At 37.4% G+C, this 21,557-nt stretch overlaps 1 protein-coding gene across 1 annotated transcript in view; it reads left to right on the plus strand.

The window, feature by feature from the left end:
* Window positions 1-21,557, plus strand: part of WWC2 (WW and C2 domain containing 2) — a 105,373-nt gene that overhangs the window by 47,010 nt on the left and 36,806 nt on the right. The window contains exons 3-8 of the mRNA XM_010569984.1: window positions 7,465-7,668; window positions 8,661-8,737; window positions 13,416-13,495; window positions 16,897-17,026; window positions 17,534-17,680; window positions 18,653-18,726. Coding sequence (XP_010568286.1) covers window positions 7,465-7,668; window positions 8,661-8,737; window positions 13,416-13,495; window positions 16,897-17,026; window positions 17,534-17,680; window positions 18,653-18,726 — 712 coding nt within the window. The remainder of the gene's footprint in view (window positions 1-7,464; window positions 7,669-8,660; window positions 8,738-13,415; window positions 13,496-16,896; window positions 17,027-17,533; window positions 17,681-18,652; window positions 18,727-21,557) is intronic.

Here is a 21,557-nt window from a genome sequence, read left to right on the forward strand (position 1 = left end):
TCATACTTGCATGTTTTTCTTATGTCTTAGTTCTGATAGTCATAGCAGTAGAATGTTACCTACTTACTGGATAATGTCAAGCAAAATGGTCAAAGTTTCTACTGCATTTGACTCCAAGATATATATATATATATATATAAAAAAAAGCGTATGCTACCCGATACCTAGAGGAAACTAATGTGCCTTAAGGATAACATGTTCAATATTTCTTCATAAAAATCTCTGAATAAATACGTCTTGGAAATCTGCTCATGCTTGCACAGTATAGCTGGAAAATGATTCATTTTCTCTCATTACTCAAACTCAAGCACAGAATTATTTCATGGAAAAGTGAAGAAGGTGTCCGGAGGACAGGAGGCATTTTTTGTGTGCAAATTTTATGGCAGGAAACAAACTGTAGAGAGCTCAGTTCTGAGCATACTCTGAATAACCTAATTTTGCTCCGTGTCTCGCTTTAGAACCCGTATTCCATCTTATTATGTGGTAGAATGTGATTTTCTTTGAGTATCCAGCAATGTGTTAGATCATTTTTAAGACACTGTATGTGTCATCTTGTTGGGCTCCATGGTCTTACCGAAACTGCTGTCTCTGTAATGTGCTATTCTTTATTTTTATATACCTATTGAAAAAATATATCAGTGTGAAATGATGTAATACTTGTTTGTGAATTCTTCCTCAAATTTTTGGGTATGAATTGCTTTTCTTGTTGTTTGAGTTTGAATCATAAGTATTTTTAAAAGTGTGGGGGAAAAAAGAATAAGAAAAAAAATGCATTCAGAAAGCCTCTGGTATGTAAACAATAAAGTGCATTCCTTAAGCCAGTCTGGTAACACTTTGTTATTCTCCCTGAAACTAGTGCTAGTGCATTTGCTCCTTTGTTGTTCATTAAGACTTGCATCTCGGTTGCCTGCAGTATCTGTTATGCTGGTTGAAGTACTGTGAAGTAAGTGTATTTTTGCAGGCAAAAGTACTGGAGATTTGAAAGCTAGTTTGTTTATCAAGAGACATGGGATATACTTGTAGAATAAACATATCCATAGTGATTACATAATGTTGTTGATAAAATTGCTTTCACCACCCACCACTAAGCTAACTCTCATTATCCTGTGATAGCCGATATCAGACACCATTTTCCCTCTTCTGATGTTATATGTCAAAGGGTTGTTGTTGATTTTGTTTGTGCCATCTTGAGACATTTTTGTGTGAGATACCATTGAAATCTTGATTCTCCTTCGCTGTGGCTGGCCCCAGTTTGGTTTGCCTGCAGCCCTTTTCCAGGGGCTTGCCTTCAGCATGTGGCAGGCTGCTTTCCAGATATCCCCTCCTTCTCAGATCACCTCTGTGGAGTAGATTGTAATCCTACCACAGCAAAGACATTGGGGGCTGTTCAGAAACCAGTCTGGATTTAGCTTGTGGGCTTTCTTCAGCCCCTGGGGTTCAGGAGAAGCACCAGTGGTGGGGGATCCTGAATGTAGTCAGCTATTGGGTTTGGAGTTTTGAGGCCTGTGTTACTCTCTTGAAGGTGGGGTTCTGTTTGGCTGGAAGTAGTAGTCCTGCAATTATTATGCAAGATAACTGGACATGTCAGGTGTAATGGAGTTATCTTTTCATCACTTACTCTTTCAGGCAGAGAAAGTGCCACCCTGACACAGAGTAGCTGAGTTATGACATGGTGCAGCCCAGAGCACAGCTGGCTGTGTGCGGCACGCTTCTGCATCAGTCAGAACCACCCTCTTTTCAGGGCTCAGCTACCGTGGTTTTGCCACCTCTTGTATTGTAGCCTTGGTTTCCAGGTCTGGAGACTTCCCTGTAAGTTAGTATATGAGGGAGAAGGTGCATGGTATTGATGAGTAGATCCATACTTAAGATTCTAATGGATGACTCTCCATAAGTAGGCTTGCTGCTGCCAAAAAGGGGATGTCTAGTTCCTTCCCAAGCTAGGTGGTTGTTCCTCCTTTATATTGGCTCATTGGACCTTTGGTAACATGGCACAAGTCACCTAACCTCCCCGAACATGATATATCTGCTTTCATGTTATCTTTTGGAGCCAGTGAGTGCTTGTGTGTGTTTAGTACAGTGCTTTGCACTGGGTTGAGTGAGCACCAGAGACTGTGCAAAAGAGAAGATGTGAATGTGTAACGTTGGGGAGTGTGGGTTGAGGTGACAGGGTGGAAACAAACCATCACTGCCAAAAAGGAGGGCTATTACAGCAACTCCAGCTGTGGCACGTAACTCGCCCCTGCTGTCCTCCCTACACATCTTAGGTCTCTGGTCCTTGTTTCTAGCCAGGTCAATTAGTATTCCTTGGAATAGCCTCTCTTCTGAGATGGTGATTCTGCTACATTTACAGACTGGAATAATATGGACATGTGTTTAAACAGTTAAGGGTTCTCTCTTCAGGATGGTAAGTATAATGTCACTATTTTGTCTCCTCTTGCTATGTGTCCTTCTCAAGTAGCAATCTAGCATCTCTGGCATGTTTTTTAGTGGGACCCCTTGAGAGTACTTGTGCTCTAACTGTGGTGCCTAAATGTAATGTGTCTGACTGAAGACAAGCTTACATGTGACTTATTCTAGAGCCAATCGATGCTATTATTTTATTTGGCAAAGGGAGATGTTGGGAAACTATTGCTTCCACATATTGTTAATCCTGTAGTAAAATGTCCAATTCTCTCATGTCTAGCAGTAGGGCGTCAGGGAGCCGTTCCCTTCCCTGTGGGATTTTAATTTCATGTATTTTAGGGAAATACGATCCTACTGCTGATAAGGTAATAGTTTCCTTCTCCGAGTAGGCTGTAAAAATTTGGCAGAGCTGCTTGATAGCGGACAGGAACATAACATATGAAAATATCTCATTTAAAAAAAAAAATGGCATGCCTGACTGTTTCCTGTATTCCATGTATAATATATATCTTATGTAAAAATTACAGAGAACATGCATAGCATTGCTGCCCTTGAAGCAAGTTCTAGCCAAAGGAATAAACAAAACTTTCAAGGCTTAAAGTCAGTCCTGGCATTTTGGTTTTGAATTGTTTGGGCCAAATTTTTTGCTGAGTTTAAGTGGATCAAACCTGGCTGGCAGTGAGCCAGGAAGAGTGCATTTCAAGGATAGCAGTATGATTAAAGCCAGCATAGCTTCCTCTTCTATGTTACAAGGCTGTGATCATTTCAGTGCACAGGAACGTCCTTGGGTGGAGCGTGCCATCCTGCTGCTTGTGCAGTTCCGCTGGGCGAGACCACAAGTGTTTTCTGTCTTACAGAATTTCCCCCCAGTGTGGGTAGTCACTCTGATCTTTAAAAATAGGAGGAAATAAATTGTCTGTTTATAATTTTTTATAAATTTATTAACTAGGAACTTACAGTAATTTGTTTAAATGAAATTGTTTTAAATCAAGATCTCTTAATAGAATTGAGTAATTTTGATTTGCAAGTGGCTTTGCCAAATGACTCTAAAACCAAGTCAAACTAGGAATGTGTAACCTGAATATTAGGCACGCCACCACCCTCCTCATTCTGTTACTCTGGATCATTATTTTGCATTGTGATCGGACAGAGGAAGTTGATATATAAAGATATTTTTAAATCTAAGCAATGCTCTTGATAGAGACTGATGTACAACGCTTAGTTGTTCAAAGATCCATTTTAAGGAGATTCCTTTAGTTCATATCTAAGTTTATGCCGTGAAAAACAATAGTATATCTTCTTCATTTTCTCTACAAGAAACAGCTGAACTCTTGAATTTAACTGTCTGGTGATGCAGAAAGCATTGGAGAGGTCGTGCCCAGGGGGATGGTTTGTTTATTCTCCACTGCTGATGATTGAAGTCCAGTTAGCATTTTCTACAACAGACACAACCCTACAGCTCTGTCTAGTGTTCATAACCAGTGCTTAGTCCTCACCTGACCAGCAGAAATAACAGCTCCCCATCTGTCTAGCTAGCAATCTGTTTGTTGCACGATTCGTATCTGCTGCAGACAAGGTCATAAGGCATCCCATTGCAGTCACCAGTGGAAACGTCTGTCTGCCCTAAAAAAAGGAATGAGATCTCCCATGTTTATTTTATATCAGCTGTTGAATAATAAGGGTAGGAAAATGTTTGGATGTTCTTTGTGGTTTAAATCTCACTCTTTGGATTAAGCATGAAGGCCTTCACATCTCATTTTGAAGTGTTCAGCAAGCTGTTCCCTCAATGACATGCATGTAACTATCCCAATAATATTCTTCTGTATGCAAGTTTGACCTTAACAGCAGGTGCTTAAAACATTCCTGTCCAAGGAAAAAATTCTTTATCTTTGTGAGGCTTTACTCTGTGAAGTATAAATATTTGTTTTTGAAAGAAGTCTGCTTTTTAAAAAATTTTATTGCCTCTTAGAAGGTGCATGTGCTCAAATGAATGTACTTTTCACAGTGCAGCACTACAGTACCAGAAATATTATCCATAGTTCTGTCTTTGTTTTTTTTCTCTGTGGAGTAAACCTACTGATTAAAATTGAGACAACTGAAAATTATAGATGAACAAGCATATGGTGCTGCTACACAGGCACACGTTTATATATATATATATATATATATATGTATGTATGTATGTATAAAAAACAACTTGCCAAACAAGCGATATGCTTTTTTGAGTTTTCCACTTCATAATATTTGAGAAGACATAGAGTGAAAAATACTCCAGAGCCTTCTCTGGTTGGTAAAAGTTGAGTAACAATTCTGGGATAGTCATTCCACTACTGCTTTGCCTTTTCCAGGATTAGGTATTTTCCTGACTGAGCGTTCGTTTCGGAATAAAATACATGCAGATAGAATTGGCTGAGACTAATTTGACCAGTCAATGTACTTACGCAGGCAAATACCCGAGCCTCAGTATGCTGAAGTTAACAGTGTGCAATTTTTAAAATGCAGGGTCACCTTTAACTCATTTATGACTATCAGTATAAAAGATGTTGGCTCATGTAATCATAGTATTGTTTTGTACATGCAGCTTGGAGAAGCAAAAAGAAAATGTTTGATTGTATTTGTCAGCAATACAAAATAATCTGCTGTTGATCGGCTTTGTCCTTCTCTTGCAGTCACAAGGACAGGGCATCTGTAGGCCACGTTTTAGAACTCTGCAGGCTACATTGGGTCTTTGGGCTGCATGTTGAGCAATCCTCACTTAAAACCTACAAGGCAATTACCTACAACATGCTGGAAGATGAGACCTTCCAATCTTGTAAGATTATTCGGTGGCTGCTGGTTGCACTCTTAAAACACAATCACATCATTACATTCTTCTAAAAAACCAACATAACTGCATTTATCCTATTTAGTCATTGACCCATAAGAATCATACTTCATGCTCTTCATCCTGCTTCACAAAAAAGGACAGCTCTGGAAACACTTCCTATCCTGTGTAAATAACTGTGAATGTGGAGGTGTTAAAGCACAACAGCAGTAAGTGGCCACAGGTAGGGACATGTGTTGACCATTTAGGAGAGAAAAGGTATTGATTTGCTTCTTTGTGTGCCTGATATCTTTGTGGAAAAAGCAGATGGTTATAAACACAGATATATGTGTGTGTGTGTCTGTAGCTACAGTTTGTTTTTTGGAGAGAGTGTTCCTGTTGAGGTTATTGGAAAACTAACTGTGTATAAAGCTTCTCTGCTTTAATCTTTTATGCACTGCACTTGGGTTTACGTGATTTATACTCCCTATGCATCTATTGTGAACATCTAAGAAATACCTTTCCCAAGTAGAAATACAAAAGCTTGTCATGTGGTAAATGGTGGTGGTGGAGGGGTGTATCTGTATTTGTTTGTTTTTAAAAGTATCAGTAGTTCCATAGACATAAGGTTCTACAGGGTTAGTTTTGTGGGATGCTCCTTTTTATTTGCATGTCTTTTGGTTTATGTGATATTAACAACAAAAAAGGCTTTTGAAAAACTGGTAGTTAGTATGGGAAATTGTTATTAACCAGAACCTGTCCTTATCAGCTTTTGCTGTGACAAAATCTGTTTTCATATATGGAGTTGAAAGAGTGCCTTCTCCCCAAGAGTGCACTTCAGCTACAATTTAGAGCAATCGGACGGGTTCTGCTGCAGTTCTCCTCCCTCTGCCATCTTCAGCTGCATGTTCCCATTTCCCCCCCCCCGCATTGGTTCTCACAGTAAAGTGATTCAGAGAATTAAAGTGGCAGAAATCTAACCCGGAGAATAAACTTTCCTCCCCCTTTTTGCAGAAAAATTCTGAATTAAATACTTTGCACTTAAATATTTTGGTACTGAATGTTACTTTTTATCTCTGTAGCTCTACCTAGATTTATAGTATGTAACTTATAAAGAAAATTCAGTGTGGTACATGTTTGCATTTGGATTTCAAACTTTTCATGACTGTGTCATGAGAATGTTTTCGTACTTAGTACAGCTTTAAAGGAAGAATATTCATTGTACAGCTTCAAAAAGTGCTGAACTAAGTCAGGAAGCATTAATGATAAGATTGAACATTCAGCCTTGACTCTTCCTCTTTGCATATTTACATTTAAAAAAAAAAAACAAACAACTTAAAACCTGCAGTGAGATTGATCTCATCACATACTTTCTTAATATGTACTGCTACCTTATGTCTGATCCTCTTGTCTATGCACTCTATGCAAGTCTGTCCTCGGTGTGACTGCTGGAGTTAAAATGCTTGACCTGAAGCCCTTTGTGAAGTAAGGACCTGTTCCAACCTACTCATTTATATTACCTGGGTAGTCAGTGGAAAGAAGTAGACACTTAAGAAGACATTTCGGTCCCATGTATCTTGGGCACCTGTCTTTGATGGAGTGAAGTGCCCTCTCAGGGCAGCGCTCTCTGTCTATTGACCATAAGAGAAAGTTGTACCTTGGATCAGATGCCTAGCAGGGATAGGGGTAGAGTTAGGTGAGATGATCTGGAGAGTTAATGATCTGTTAGTTCAGTTACAGGGGAAAAGATAAAACTCTTTTTATAGAGGGAAAGGAGAGAGATAACCACTATAAAACATAAATAACATATGGCTGTAAAAATTCATGAAGTGGGGAGGAGGGGGTTTGAAAAAAACGTAATGGCTAAGATTGCTTTTCATTTTTGTTCAGAAATGCATTCAATTTTAAGATGTCATAGAAAGAGTTTATTGGTCCAATTGTTTCCAAATACTCTGATGCAAAAAATAAATTTTTTCTTGAGTTTTAGGGTGTTATTAATTCAGGGTTGAAGATGAGGGAATGATCTACATAAGCATTTACCTGTTGTACTCTAATTCCTAATTTTGCAATTGATCCCTTAAATACTGTTTCTTACACACACTATTGTGGCAAAGAAAAACAAATGAAATTGAGCAGCTGCTTAGTAACCGAAGGCAAGCTATGGTTTAGACTTCTATAGCTGTGGATTACAGGCAAAGTAAGTTGTCAGTTACTTTTAGCAGAGGTCTCTTTAAATCCTTTCTTTTTCTCCTATAAAGAAACAACACAAATAGAAGATCCCAGGAAACAATGGAGGCAAGAACAAGAGAGAATGTTAAAAGATTATCTTATGATAGCCCAGGATGCTCTCAGTACTCAGAAAGAACTCTACCAGGTGAAAGAACAGAGGCTAGCACTTGCACTGGATGAGTATGTACGGTTGAATGATGCCTACAAAGAAAAATCAAGCTCTCGTACAAGCTGTAAGTACAGTAGAGAATACAATGTAACTTCTTTGATCTGTGCCTTGCAGGGGATCCTGTTTCTCTTTAGGATGAGTTCTCAAGGTTTGCTATGAACACCTTGTACTCTGGCTTTTTTAAAGATAGCATCTCTACTTTTTTTTTTTTTAAATTTAATATAAAGATACTCTGCTGGAGAGAACCCTCTTCTCTCTGATGCAATTGTGAGCTTCTTTGAGCCATGGTTTAGAGCAGTTGGCTCTGAAATCTATTTTGTCATGCAGTTTGTCAGAACAAAATTCTGCCAAATCTAGGTTCAAAGTAAATAGAATCTCTTGCACTTCATGGTTGTGTACAGAAATGACCCTACTGTCTTGACAGGTGTCTACAATAGACCAAGAAGGGAATTTGTTGCTGCTTTGTAAGAATAGCATATAATAATTTTGTAGCTTTTGTGCTGTGATTAAGGGTGAAGTAGAGATACATGCTACAATGTGAGGCAAGGAATTGGCATGTAGTAAAGTGCTGTCAGAAGCCTGTTGTTGGCCAAACATCTCTCTTGGAAGTAGACAGTGTGATGAAAGTAACATGTACAGCTGTGGATGAACAGAGTGGTTGACCTCTGAGGCTTCTGGATAGATCTTCTACTTACCAGAAATCTCCTTAGAAATTACAGCTTCCAGGAAGAGGTGATCACAAGGTGGCTTAACTAGAAGAATGGGAGCAGAAGGCAAGGGATAGAAAGTCAGGGAGCATGAGGTGCTACTTTAACTGGACTAAGTAAAGGAGGAGAGATACCAAATAGTGGTAGGGGAAAAAAGGGGAAATTTTGATTATTCATTCATTATTGCCACCCTGCAACACTGACTAGACTACAAAAGGATTTTTTTTTAAAGTATTTTATGTTTTTCTGCACTTTGTAGTTTTAGATCAACATGGATTCATTGAGGAAGGGACTAATTAATGATTTTAAAGTACTTAAATATTTGTCCTTTTTTGTCTTTTAAAAAAAGTGTTCTCAGGTTCTTCATCAAGCACAAAGTATGACCCTGACATTCTGAAGGCTGAAATCTCCACTACAAGATTAAGGGTGAGAGTGCTTAACTCATTCATTTGTATTCTGTGTGCAAAGTTTATGACTATAGAATAAGCAAAGCTTGAACTAGCAGACATACCTTGTACCCTGGTACTGAAACCTCCTAATATTCTCATTAATACCATTCAGAAGTTTTTAAGGAATTTTTAAAGCTGTCTCTGTTACTTTCAGATAACACATTTTGGAGAAACTTTGACAGATATTCTAATTAGATGTGGGTTTAAATAAATCTGGTAACTATTTTCACTTGTATGCTTTTGTTTTTAAAAGGAAGAGTAAAAATCTTTAGGTGAAAATAGAAAAGTAGTAGGCCAAGGTGAGCTGCAGCTAGATGAATGTTTTTACATAATCTTTCTTCTGAACTGACTCAAAATTTTCTGTTGGTTTAAAAAACACTTTTCAATAATGGTGTGAAACTTTGCTCTGTTTTGTCATAATGAAACAGTTCAGATCAAGAATGAAAGTTTGTGTTTGCATTTTGAAATTGCTAATGAACAAAAATCCTTTATTTGGTCAACTGTGTTCAGTATGGTCACTAACAGACGCTATGTAAAGAACTTTCTTTCACAGGTTAGTCTTTAGAGAATTTATCTTGAATAAGGAGGAAATGGTGTGGAAGACATTTAAAATCTATAAAGGGAGTTCATTTAAGTTGTGGCATATAATGCTCTATGGATAGCCTATGCTTTCTGTAGTTAGTAATGAAAGAAGTTAGATCAAACCATGCAGGTTAAAAAGACAGCATCTCACAGCATAGTCCTTCGATGGGGGCTGGAATACAGACTGCGGGAGCAGAAGCAGCACAAGTGACAGCAGTTACTCAGCTCTTCCATTGCCCCCTCCTGGTTTTCACACAGAGCAGCACTCATAGAAACCTCCGAGAGTAGCAGCCTCCTTCACCTGGAGTAAGAGTTATGATTAGGAATCTAAAAATTAATGTTTAAAAGGAACTGTGGAATAGCTCATTAAAATTTTAAAACCCAGTATAAATCAGGGATGGAATGCACTGAAAACTGGCATCCAGATGTTGCCCTCCTGATGGCTTGTACACCTGTTTATCCTTACTAACCTCTATTCATAGTGCCTTATCCTTTAAGGAGAAGGGAAGGTGGTTAGTGAGAGAACTTACTTCAACACTGGAGGAGATGGGAGGAAAAATTTTTTAAGTTTAGTAGCAAGAATCAACAGCAGTAAGGACCCTGTCAGGAACAAGAATAAAAAGACAAGGCGAGAGCTTCTTTCTAAAATAAGTGAAGCAGTAACAAATGTTCCCTTTGGCAAGGGGATCACTAGTATATTTGGGAAATTAACAGTGTTGTTGAAGAACAAAACACATGACCAAATTTAAATATAGTCACCTACAATTCAAAGAGGGGAAAATTCAGACATGGTCCTGTGCTCAGTTTTTCCCGTTACTTAGCTCTGATCACCTCCCAGCTCAAGATGCAGAAATGCTGAATCACCTCGTGGCTGCAGATCTACAGTTTGTTCACTGAGGAGAGAAGCAGATGTGTTAATACAGTAATTAATTTTTTGGAGGTGCTTTCCTCTCTTCGTTGTTTCTTGGAGTCAAGAAGCCTAATATCCTGCTGGTTCCCGACACCCGATTTAATGGCATTGCAAAGTCCAAGTTGCATATGTGCCTAAAATAGGTGACCTGAATCTTGTCTGCAGAGTTTAGAAGGGTGCAGTCCAAGAATATCTGTATCAGCATAAAGTGTGTTGTCATCCAAAGCCACTGGATATGAAAATCATTGAGATAAGAAAAAGTGGAGCCCTGTGGTGCTAGGGCTGGAAAGTGGTTTTCATGGAAGATGGCAAGAGAGATATGACTATTATCATAGTTTACCCTTATTTGAATGCTTGAGGATGCTTGCTAATATGCCACCTTTTGGCATTTTACAGTATCTGCATGCATGGACTTAATGGGAAACAAAGTTAGTCATTAGTAAGCTGCTAGCCAGCTAGTTAGAATTTGCATATCGTTTGGTGAACTATTAGGTCAGATGTACTAAATCTGTTTCTCCCTCTCACGCTGGCTGAGGCTTACTGGTATCATCAGGTTAATGGTGGCTGGAGGGGGAAAACTCAGCATTTGAGGAAGTTCTGAATTGGCCTTTGGCTTTTTACTTGTTAGCTGTGCTTAATATATGCATGTGGAGCCTTTTGGATACATGAATTGCCTATTGTGCAATAGGTTGTGGAGAAAATATGACAGAAATCAGACAGCTGTTAAATGAAATAAGCAGGAGAAGAAAGACCTTTCTCACAAGATTAAAATCGAAGGATCTGATCATTCAGTGGACTTTGAGTGGGGCCATTTGGGGTCTTAATTAGTAATCAGTAAGATAATTCAAACACAGAGCATATGTGATCACAGTATGTTTTATGCATATGCAGTGAGTAGGGGATGCACCTTTATAAAATAACAAGGGAGGGGGGTTGTTGTTGTTGTTCCATTAGTACTCAAGTGCTGGGAATAGAAGGAGGTTAGCACAGGAGCCTGCTTGAAGATGTAGTTAGACGGAGGAAGCGAGAAGCCTGTCAGGTGACTTAAGATGATGTGCAGAAGCAGTAGGAAGGGGGTGAAGGATAAAACAAGTGAAGAGTTGTGAAAAGTGGGAATTATATGAAAGTTTTTGAAGGAGAAGACAAGGAGCACAAAAATAGCTTATTGCAAGTATGATGCAGTAAACACAGTCTATATTATCATGTAGGTCACGTCCTTCTAGGATAATGTGCCTAACATTTCTTGATAATGAAATGATGATGAATTACAGCAGAGGACACTCAGAAGATGATCTTGAGGAAAAATGTAAGGGTTTCTGAGAGATCCAATCCTCTAAGTTGAAATCAAGTGTGCCTTCTGCTATTACGATAAAATCACATTTCTGATTTAAAAAAAAAAGTTTAGCCATTCTGTGTTTCTCAGAAAAGTTGGGACTTCTTTCGTATTTTACACGTTACTTTACCTGGAACTTAGAAGTGATATCTGTTCATTTTCTATAACCTTGATCAGAACACTTGAGAGATTATTCTTGAGGTTTTCATGCTAGTCAGGGAAGTAGTAGTTCAGGAGTGCTGAATGTGTACTTAGAGACATTGTCTGTTTATCATGCTAACTATTCAGTATGGTCAAAATAAAAAGAGTTTTCTGTCAAGTAAAGCAACTAGTGATGATAGTTTCCAAAAGCCTGAACCTAACGCCTCATCTAGAGAACAGATTTTGCTTTGGAGAAAGTGGAGATTGAAAGCATTTTATTTCTGTCACAGAAAATTCATTAGCCAGAAGCTACAAACTTGAATGCCTAAGTATCATTCACAAACCCATACGAAGACCCTGCAAAGCACTGGTTATTTTAGACATACAAAGTATTTTAAGTCTCTTGGAAAGCTACAGCAGTTGCTGATGCTCAGTACTTTTAGTCACCTGGCATGTTGGGAATCTCACTTTTCTTTTTTTTTTTTTTTTTTTTTTTTTAATTTGAAGAATAGCACCAAGTAGGAAGTCTAAGGGCATTTGGATATAAAAACTCTTTGAGACATATTTGGAAATTAATCTCAGTTAAAGTGGTGAAAATTCTTCATTTTTAATATAATCCATTTTTCAAAAGAGTTGAATATTTGAGGACCTATATGAAAACAAGCAAGAATTTCACAGTGGTACGTGAGAGCAGGGGACTTCCAGTAGGCTTTTCCTTTTTTCACCTAACTGATTGGAAAGTTAAAAAGCCTAACAATATCTGGCTAGTATGTAGAGTGCAAACAAGCCAGGTATAGCTGTATAAATACCAAAATTTGGGACTTCACATTTCAAGGAGGCATTTCTGTCTCTGTGTGTATACTGAGGATTAATTTTCATTTGCGTTAAAGTACACTCCTTTATAGGTGGTCCAGAAACTTTGTTTTAGTATGTTTGGGAAGTATGACATAAAAAATTAAGTGGAAGATTTTTTTAATTTAATATTAATTCATAAATATTTTTTAGTGTATTCATATCTGCCAACATCTGAAATAGCAATATTAAGGTTAAAAAGCAATTGAGCATGCAAATTTAGGGAAAGTAGGGAATGTTTTGCCAAGGACATTTCTATTAAATAGACGCATATATTTGCGATCCAAATGTGTTTAGTGATTGTTGTCTTTGAATTAAATGAATGTGAATTATATATTTATGGATCCAGTGTCTGTAAAGCTTTATAAGAAAGGATGGTTCATAGAAAAAAAAAAAAAAAAAAAGGGCGTCCACGCTTTGTCTTTTACAGTGCAAATGACTTGAGAGCTTCCTGGAATGAAAAAGTCAAAATATAATAAGCCTAAAAATAAACAGGCATTTCCCTGTAGGACAGTTGGAATGCATGCTTAACAAGTGAGAAGTAAATTACTTGTTAAAGTTCTCTCAGGTTTAATAACACAGTGTGGTATCGATACAAATAAGAAATGTGATTTAATCTGCTTGTGTCCCTTTAATACTAAAGCATGTTGCCCATAGACATCAGGAAGAGAACAGATCCTTTTGTTTTTAAGATGTGTCAGTAGAGCAATTTACTCTTTGTTTGTTTGTTTGTTTTTTGTTTATCTGATGTAGAGAATACATTAATTGTTCAAAGCCATGTGTTACGCTGTTTAACAAGAGGAATTTTCTAACTCTTGCTTTGATTTAACACACAAGGTTAAGAAGCTGAAGAGGGAACTCTCTCAGATGAAGCAAGAGCTGCTGTACAAGGAACAGGGCTTTGAAACACTGCAACAGTGAGTAAAAGAAAACAGTTGAAACTGACTTAATCCAGTTGCCTGATTTCTTTTATTGGCATGGAATTGAATCCATCTTACGTGAGAGAATTATTGGGGGGAAAAATGAGAATCTAATAACTCTTTTTGTTGTAGTTAGGAAGCAGGAAACCTGTAGAAATGGCAAACCTATTGTGCAAGTGTTAACGTGAGAAATCTGTTCCCCCTCCTATTTTTTTTCCCCATGAGGTAGCTTTTGTTGCAAAGAGGCAGAAAGAAGGGCAGTGGTTAAGGGTCCCAAGGAAGAATTTAGCTGCTTTGCACATCCCATTTAAAAAATTTCAAAAAAATTTGAAAAAGTAATTAGGTCTGTCTGTCTTCCTTTCCCACCTCTGATCTCAAAAGAGAGAGAGAGGAGGGTGCTGTTCTTGGAGGTATAAATGGTGCACAACTGTGCGGGGTTTGAAATGAGTCACAATTTGAGGATTAGAGACCTGACTTTCTTTGTTCCAGCTGCTGGGATGCCTGATGTCCAAAGGGCTGATGCTGAACTGGGTGAGCATTCTGGGTATTTAACCAGCTGGATTATCAGGGAATGAATTTTTTTTCAGTCTGAGAACTCCCTGCTGCTCTGACTTACAAAGTTGGGCCCTAAAATATTAAACATTACTGGAACTGTCACCACAGAGAACTTGCTGCAGAGGAAACCTTAGTAACAAGCATGTTTTCTTGACTAATGTGAACAGAAATTTATTAATGCTATTTGTTTTCCCTATTGTGGTATGTACTCATACATTAAGGATACATTTACACAGTAAAATGCTAAGCTGTGTGCTCTTAGTACACTAGTTCCAGTAGCAGAAGCAATGTTGCAGCATTAATGTAATATTGTCTGGATTCACTTACTCTTTTTCTCAGGACCTCCTGTGTATGGCAGTGTACTGTCACATAAGTAATAATCTCTATCCTGGAGAGCTTGCAGAATAGGGAAGATGGGACAAAAGGTGGGAGTAGGGAAGTGCATTTCCATCTTCCAGGTAGAGTACTAAAATGCAGAGAAGTGATTTGCAAAGGATGACAGAGCATCTGTGTTTGGAGCTGAGATTGGAGTTCAGTTCCCAGTTCTAACCAAAACATCTTGTAGGCTATTGCCTGTGTATTTTAATAGATCAGTTCTATACAGTAGGAATTTTTTAAGTGGGAGAAAAAAAATTCTGGCCCAGAAAGTGGCCAGTCATAATTAGAGACATGTCAAAATGGACAAAAATATTTTTCTGGTATAAAGAGTTCGAAGTCAATTGGGAACTGAAAACCCTCACACCTTAGGAGGACGCCAGTCAAGTCTCTATCCTCCTTCATTTTGACTAAAACAGAAATGTAAGATTTGTTTGTTATTTAAATATATAAAGACTAATGAGGAGTGAAGGGAGAAGAGGATAGTTGATGGAATTTATTTAACCATAAATCAGACTTCATGTGAAGCAAAATTTAGAAAGTTGTATTGATTCTAAAGCTTAAGGTAATAAAAACTCATGCTGCTGTCCTAGGATTAAAGGTTAGCCAATCATGCTGGTTTTATTATATTAATTCAACAATGAAGTATTGTTTTAAAGCAGCTTGCTCACAAGCCATTTTGATAGGAATCCAAAGCATGTTTCAGAAACTGTCAACAGCATTCCACAGAAACACAATGGACATTTGTTTTTAAAATTCAGTCAGCCACTTTCAAACAGTACTAATCCTATTAATTTAAAACAGAAAGATGGAATATCTTGTATGTCAGAGATCCTTCATGTCCATCTTAATTATATACAGAATAAAGCAGTTGCAATTTGAATGTGGCACATCATATTACTAGGCAGCATGTGGTGTATTACCCAACTGTTCATTCATGATCCCGGTTGTTGGCATATCCTGTATCTATTTGACATTAGCAACCTGCTAAGTTACCAAAAATTGAGTGTTGTCAGACAGTAAGTAAGTGCCTACCTGTGAAAGAGTTTGAAGAACTTTCAAGCTGAAACAAATACATCCTTGAATAGGAATCTGAGTGCTGAGTCACATAGGTAATTTTCTTACACAAATGCAGGTCTAGTTTGCACAAAAACTGAAATGTGGAGAAAGGAAAACAGACATGTTCACAGCTTTAAAGACCATTTAGAACCTTGATATCTTTGTGCACAAAACTGGAAGAAAAATAGAATAGTTACAGGTGCTTTGTGCAAGCTGCTGTTCTTGCAGGGGATGCTCGAGATCACTTCTGATCATTAAAATGTTTGTTCATTCCTCACTCACAAGGTTAATGTCTTCCAGCAAAGATGATGGATGATGATAAAAACAGAAAACCAATTGCATTATAAAAGAATGTATTCTCTACTAAATGCTTGACTTTTGTGAAGATGGGTGTTGGTTTTAATTTTGTGAAGCACAGCTGCAGCCATTTCTATGATGCTATGAAATATTCAGTTAAACTAGAGATCAGAGAAATGTGTTTACAAAGTGTACTTCTTGAAGTAAATATGGAAATACTAAAATGAAATATCTTTTTATCTCTATGTTTAGTGGCTTTTTGTTTTGTTATTTTCAAGTTACATTTTTTAAAATCATTGACAGTCCAGGAATTTAGTAAATTGTCCAATGTATGACATAGGGTAATAATTATCCAGAGATTTTGTGAATAGAGAGAGCCTGGTGACTGGCTGAGCAGAACAGCTGTTCCAGATGGTTAATGCCTAGGATTAGGGTGAACGAGAGGGAAGCTGAGACAAGAATGGTGCTGGTTATGTTTCTTTTCTTCAAGGCTGATTAGTACCAAGAGGCTTGCCTGTCTGCCCATGTCATGATGTGGGTCTGGGTAGAGGAATACTACTAATAACAAATTTTGCTTCTGTAAGGGTCACAAACTGTTAATAGTAGGAAAGGTCTACCCAAAAGCTGCTTCTCAGCTGCAGAGAGTTATGGTGGGGATGGGAATTCTGACAGTGTTGTCAGCAATAATGCTGTACTCCTGGTAGCATGTGTAGGAATCTTCAATGCTCTGTGCCCCTTATGTCTTTAAGACTGGATCAACTAGAATTGCTTGTGGAGTCTGTCTTTGGTAAGGCCCCAGTAGTTTAGCTAAGTTTCTGTTGGTTTTAAAGCCAACAGAAGTATTTTTCCATGAAATTTCCTGATGTCAGAAAAAGCCATTCACTGGGTGTTGTGTATGTGTTAGATAGCTTGACGTTTTTGCCAAGGATTAAGTAGTAAGTATTTTAATGGAGACTTCAGTGTCCTTTTTCCTCTTTGCATGTCTGTTACAGGAAAAGGTATCTCTTATCTCCGTCTCTTCTGTTCTCTAACTATGCTTCTGTCTGAAGCAGAACAGCAGAGATGTTAGTATTATTTTCTGTATCTAGTATTAATATTCTCTTTTTCCACAGAATTGACAAAAAAATGTCTGGGGGCCAGAGCGGCTATGAACTGTGTGAGGCCAAAGCCGTCCTGAGTGAACTAAAGTCCATCAGAAAGGCGATAAGTTCAGGGGAAAGAGAAAAACAAGATTTAATGAAGGTATTTTGAAGAGTTGACATAAGTTTTGTGTGGATTTGGTTTAACATGACTCACTTTCTAGATGATAAATACTTCGCATTTTATACTTTTTAAGGGATTCTCAAAATTCTTTCAGCCAAACTAGTATTAAAATCAATTTTTGGATGCAGAAACTGAAGCCTGTGACGTTCCTAGTTCGAAAAGCCACTCTATGTCAGTCAGAGAATATAGATTTCTGAACTTGTATTTAAGGTACAATGCTAACCTATTTAATTGGTTGACAAGTTAAAAAAAAAAAAAAGAGACACACAAAACCATGAGTAGTTTTTACATTGTCACAGGTGTTGGTCACCCTTGGTGTCACCTAACAACTGTTTGATTGAAAGGATAGTTTGCTTAATATGAAGTAAACCCAGAATTTTCATATTGGAGTCTTTTATGTAAAATATCTTTTGGAGATAAACTGGTATAAAAAAGGTAAAGTGCAAAGGAACTTTAACACCACCTCCTTCTCTGTTTGCTGGACAGAGTCTTGCAAAGCTGAGAGAGAAATTCAATCTTGACCAGACCATTGGGACATCTGAACCAGACTTGAGTTCCAGCTCTGTAAACTCCCAGCTGTGTTTTTCTAGACAAACTCTGGATGCAGGGTCTCAGACTGACATTTCTGGTGAGGTGAGCTTTTTTCCATTTTGTCAAATATAAAGAGAAATTGAATCAGAATGCTGCAGTTAATGGAACTGGAATCAAGTAGTTATTTACTGTTGCTGATAGGTCTATATATATACATGTTTGAGAGAATTACTTAGAATCAGTTATCTTTTTTTTTCCTCTTTAAATTTTAAATCAAGATTCAGATGAACTTTCTCATAAATGCTTCATGCCAAACAATATAATGTGATTTAATCAAATAGTTCCAGTACAATGAAGATTGGCATAAGTGGATAGTGGTTTTTGGATCTGTCTATAGGATATGTTTCACCTTACAGACTTAATTCAATATGAAGACGTTTTTACTTTTCAGAAACAAGATCTCAGAATTGAAATGTGTGATTTCATTTCACACAGCTGAAAAGCTGTTAATGGAACTACTTGTTTGGTGATTCATTAAAACCTTCTCTGTTTCACTGACAGTATATTTTACATACACAGAAATATCTGCATAATTTTGGTACCTTCTTTGAAGTTCTGTGAGCTAAGTTTGTAGGGAAGAGACTGTACAAGGTCTAACAAAAAAAAGAGCTAAGCTTGTCTTAAGTTTTGTAGCAAATTTATTGAATTCTTACTTCAAAATGCACTGACTTATTTCTAAATTCTGAGTTCAGCGGAGTTCAAAGTAGGAGATTTAAAATTTCGAGTGCAATCACTACGAGACTTCTTTTGAAAATACTCTTGCTCTACTCTGATGGAATATGGACAATTGGTAGTACGGTAGTTAAAAATAGATTAACTGGATCAGAAGAAAGCAGCACTGTTTTGTACATGTGAGTAGATTCCTGATTAGGCATTTAACAGCGAGTGTGTGGCTGCAGGTGGGTGTGGTTTTACTTAAGTCATAATTTTTCTGGCCTGTGCATAGGTTTTGTTGATTCATTTAACAGCTTTACACAGTAATAAGGCTAACTTTTTTCTTTTTTTCCTCAACAGGTTGGAGCAAGAAGTAGATCAAATTTAGCAGAGAAGGTCAGACTAAGTCTTCAATATGAAGAGGCAAAAAGAAGGTAATAGGGTTAGTTGCTTTGTTAAGTTACAAACAAAGTTAAGTCTTGAGTTGGGAAGGTGTCTGGTCTCTGCAGCACTAACATTGTGCTCGCAGTGACATCTAGTGGACGGCTCTCTGGAGGCACTGTGGGCATCCCTGCAAAGGGTTTCTTTTTTCCTTCAGAATGCAAGCAGACTTTCAGGAGCAGTCGGTGCTTTTGAACAGTAGGTTTTACATTTAATGCTAAGTTCAATGTGTTAAGAAAGAAAATGCAGAGAGTGACAAATTAATGGCAGTTCCAGGATTAGGGGAACAGAGTGAGCTGCCTTTCCACTGAAAGGAGTCACCAGGTTATTTATGTCCATTATATCCTTCTTTGGGATCATCGTTTCAGTTTACTATGCCACTGAAGGCTCTTCGGTTTTCGAGTTGCTTCAGACTTCCAGTGCAGATTTAGTAGGCTTAATTATTTCTTCTTTCCCTGGGACTTTGGATAATTTAAATACTTGTTATCACTATGGGGTTGGGGTTTTTTAATGAGTTTAACCTGAGGAAAAAAGAAATCAGAAACTGCTCAACTCATGAATGTGGAATGCCTTTCAAATAAAGTTCTGCAGTGGTTGCTCATGAAAGCAGTGCCATTTTGATGAATTGCCACAGCATTGAAAAATGGGCATCAGAAAGCAGAACGTTCAGGGTTAGAATGACATGTCTTCTGGTGCACCAGAAGTGCTGCATAATACTGGGGGAAGATATACTACTTTTAAAAAAAAAAAGTGTTTGTGGGATATCTTGCTATTAATAATGTATTAATTGTGTTGTATTAGTTTCTAATACTTTGCACAAAATTAGGTGTCAGCTATTCAGAAACCTTATAGTTTTTGTTATGGAGGTGATTTGTAATTTAAGGGGAATAGAAATCTAAAAAAGTTATCCCACACGCAAAGTTCCTTTTTTACTATAAAGAACTAAACAAGGCAATAAAATAAAAAAACAAAAACACTTTTCCCCAGATTAAAACTGTGCTAAAATGCCATTTAATCTGAGATTTAAATATTATTTCAGTTGGAATACTGTGGCATGGTCAATTAGAAAACTAGGAAAAGAAATTTGCAGCTAATAAGTACCAAGTAAAGGCATAGTTAGTTTTTATGTTTTAAATGCAGGAGGCTGCACAACCAACATTTTTTTTGCCTAATTTCAAATATATACCCTCCTCATACAGAGTAATAGCTACCATCCTTGCTGGTAACAACAGTAATCCTTTATATCCTCATTACAGATCATAAAACTTTACTGTATAATCAATGCATTCATCAAAGAGTGCTAAGGCTGTTGTGTTTGTTCAGGATTGAACATGCATGATTCTGGCTCAGAATCATCATGTACATAATATTAATTGTTAGGTGGTGTTTTACATGCAGATAGATGGCATTTTTTTCTCAGGCGTGGTTGATCCAAAACTGGATCCATCCTCTGTTTTGACTATGTCTTGACACCAAGAAGTCCCAGCATTGTGTTTTATCTCTCCTTTGTAGGAACAAAAAAATTCCTGGCAGTAAGTCAGTTTACTACTTCTACCTAAAAAAAAAAAAAAAAAAAAAACAACAAAAAAACCCAGAAGAAGAAGAAAAACAGTACAGGATTCAGGGTATGGAGTACTGCAGCACAAGATCTTACTTCCTCACAAATTAGTGAGCCAAGAATGTGGGTTGAAATTTCAGTAGCTCATGTACTTACCTTTGCATAACTAAGTATTTGTTCTGTATAACATTAGTGTGTTTCAAGGTTAAATTATCTACTTTTAAATGGTATCTTTATTCAGTTTTGTCTGAAAACTGTCCAGTAATGAATATTCTTTTCAGCTTTAAATAACACAGTCATATTCCTTGAAGACACCATTAGTCTTTAAAGTGTTTGCACATACCAGTTTTATCAGTGACTACCAGGTGAACTTAATAAAGTGTACATATCTTGGAATAATGAACATATATACCAGTTTGCACATAAAGTTAATTCCCTAATTACACCCCCCTAACTATTATGGCCATTTTAGTCATCAGTATAATTTAATAAGTATTGACCATCTTTTTAAATGTGCAAATTCTTAGTTGTTTTGTGTTAAAATAACTATAAGAAAGGGTCTTGTAAGTGAACTTCTGTACTTGAAAATTGTCAGATAATTTTGTATTTTGCATATTTTATGTTGCTTAGCCAGCAGAATGTCTTGAAGAGGTGGAATGTTGATGCTAACTATGCTAAATTCAGTTGCAATTGTTATTCAAAAGGATCTGGTATAGCATGCTGATAATCCTATCCTGATGTGGTAAAGATCTGGCCAATATTCCTTGTTGACCTGTTGAGCAAGGACTTCCTCAAAAGAGTGAGACCAGTTCAGTTTTCATATCCATCTAGTCCTTTGCCCGTCTGATGAGGCAGCCGAACAGTGTCAGTTACAGTAGCAGAGAGTTGTCTATAGCAGAGAGAGCAAAAGAACTGTTTGGAGACCACCATCCCATCCCATAAGCCATCGAACAGCTGTCAGTAGCAGCTACTTTCAGAACAAGGTTAGCTAGAACCAGTGACCTGGAGGTGAAAGTCTTAACATTTCATTATTGATCTGTAACTATTCAGTTGTTTTCCCTCTGAATACTGCTCCTCTAAAGGACTGTTGAATATAAATGATATATGTAAAGGCTGCAAAATATGTTGAAATGCTTAATTTCATTTCATCCCACCATGTCGTTATGGTAGCACTGCTGATAGTATTTCTGTTTATTTTACATTGTTTTTCTGTGAAAATACCCTGGTGGCAGTATGGGTTGTTTTCATTTTTGAAGCTGTTGTTTT

Source organism: Haliaeetus leucocephalus, unplaced genomic scaffold, assembly GCF_000737465.1.
Source record: "Haliaeetus leucocephalus isolate CR32 unplaced genomic scaffold, Haliaeetus_leucocephalus-4.0 Scaffold284, whole genome shotgun sequence".
Lineage (NCBI taxonomy): Eukaryota > Metazoa > Chordata > Aves > Accipitriformes > Accipitridae > Haliaeetus > Haliaeetus leucocephalus.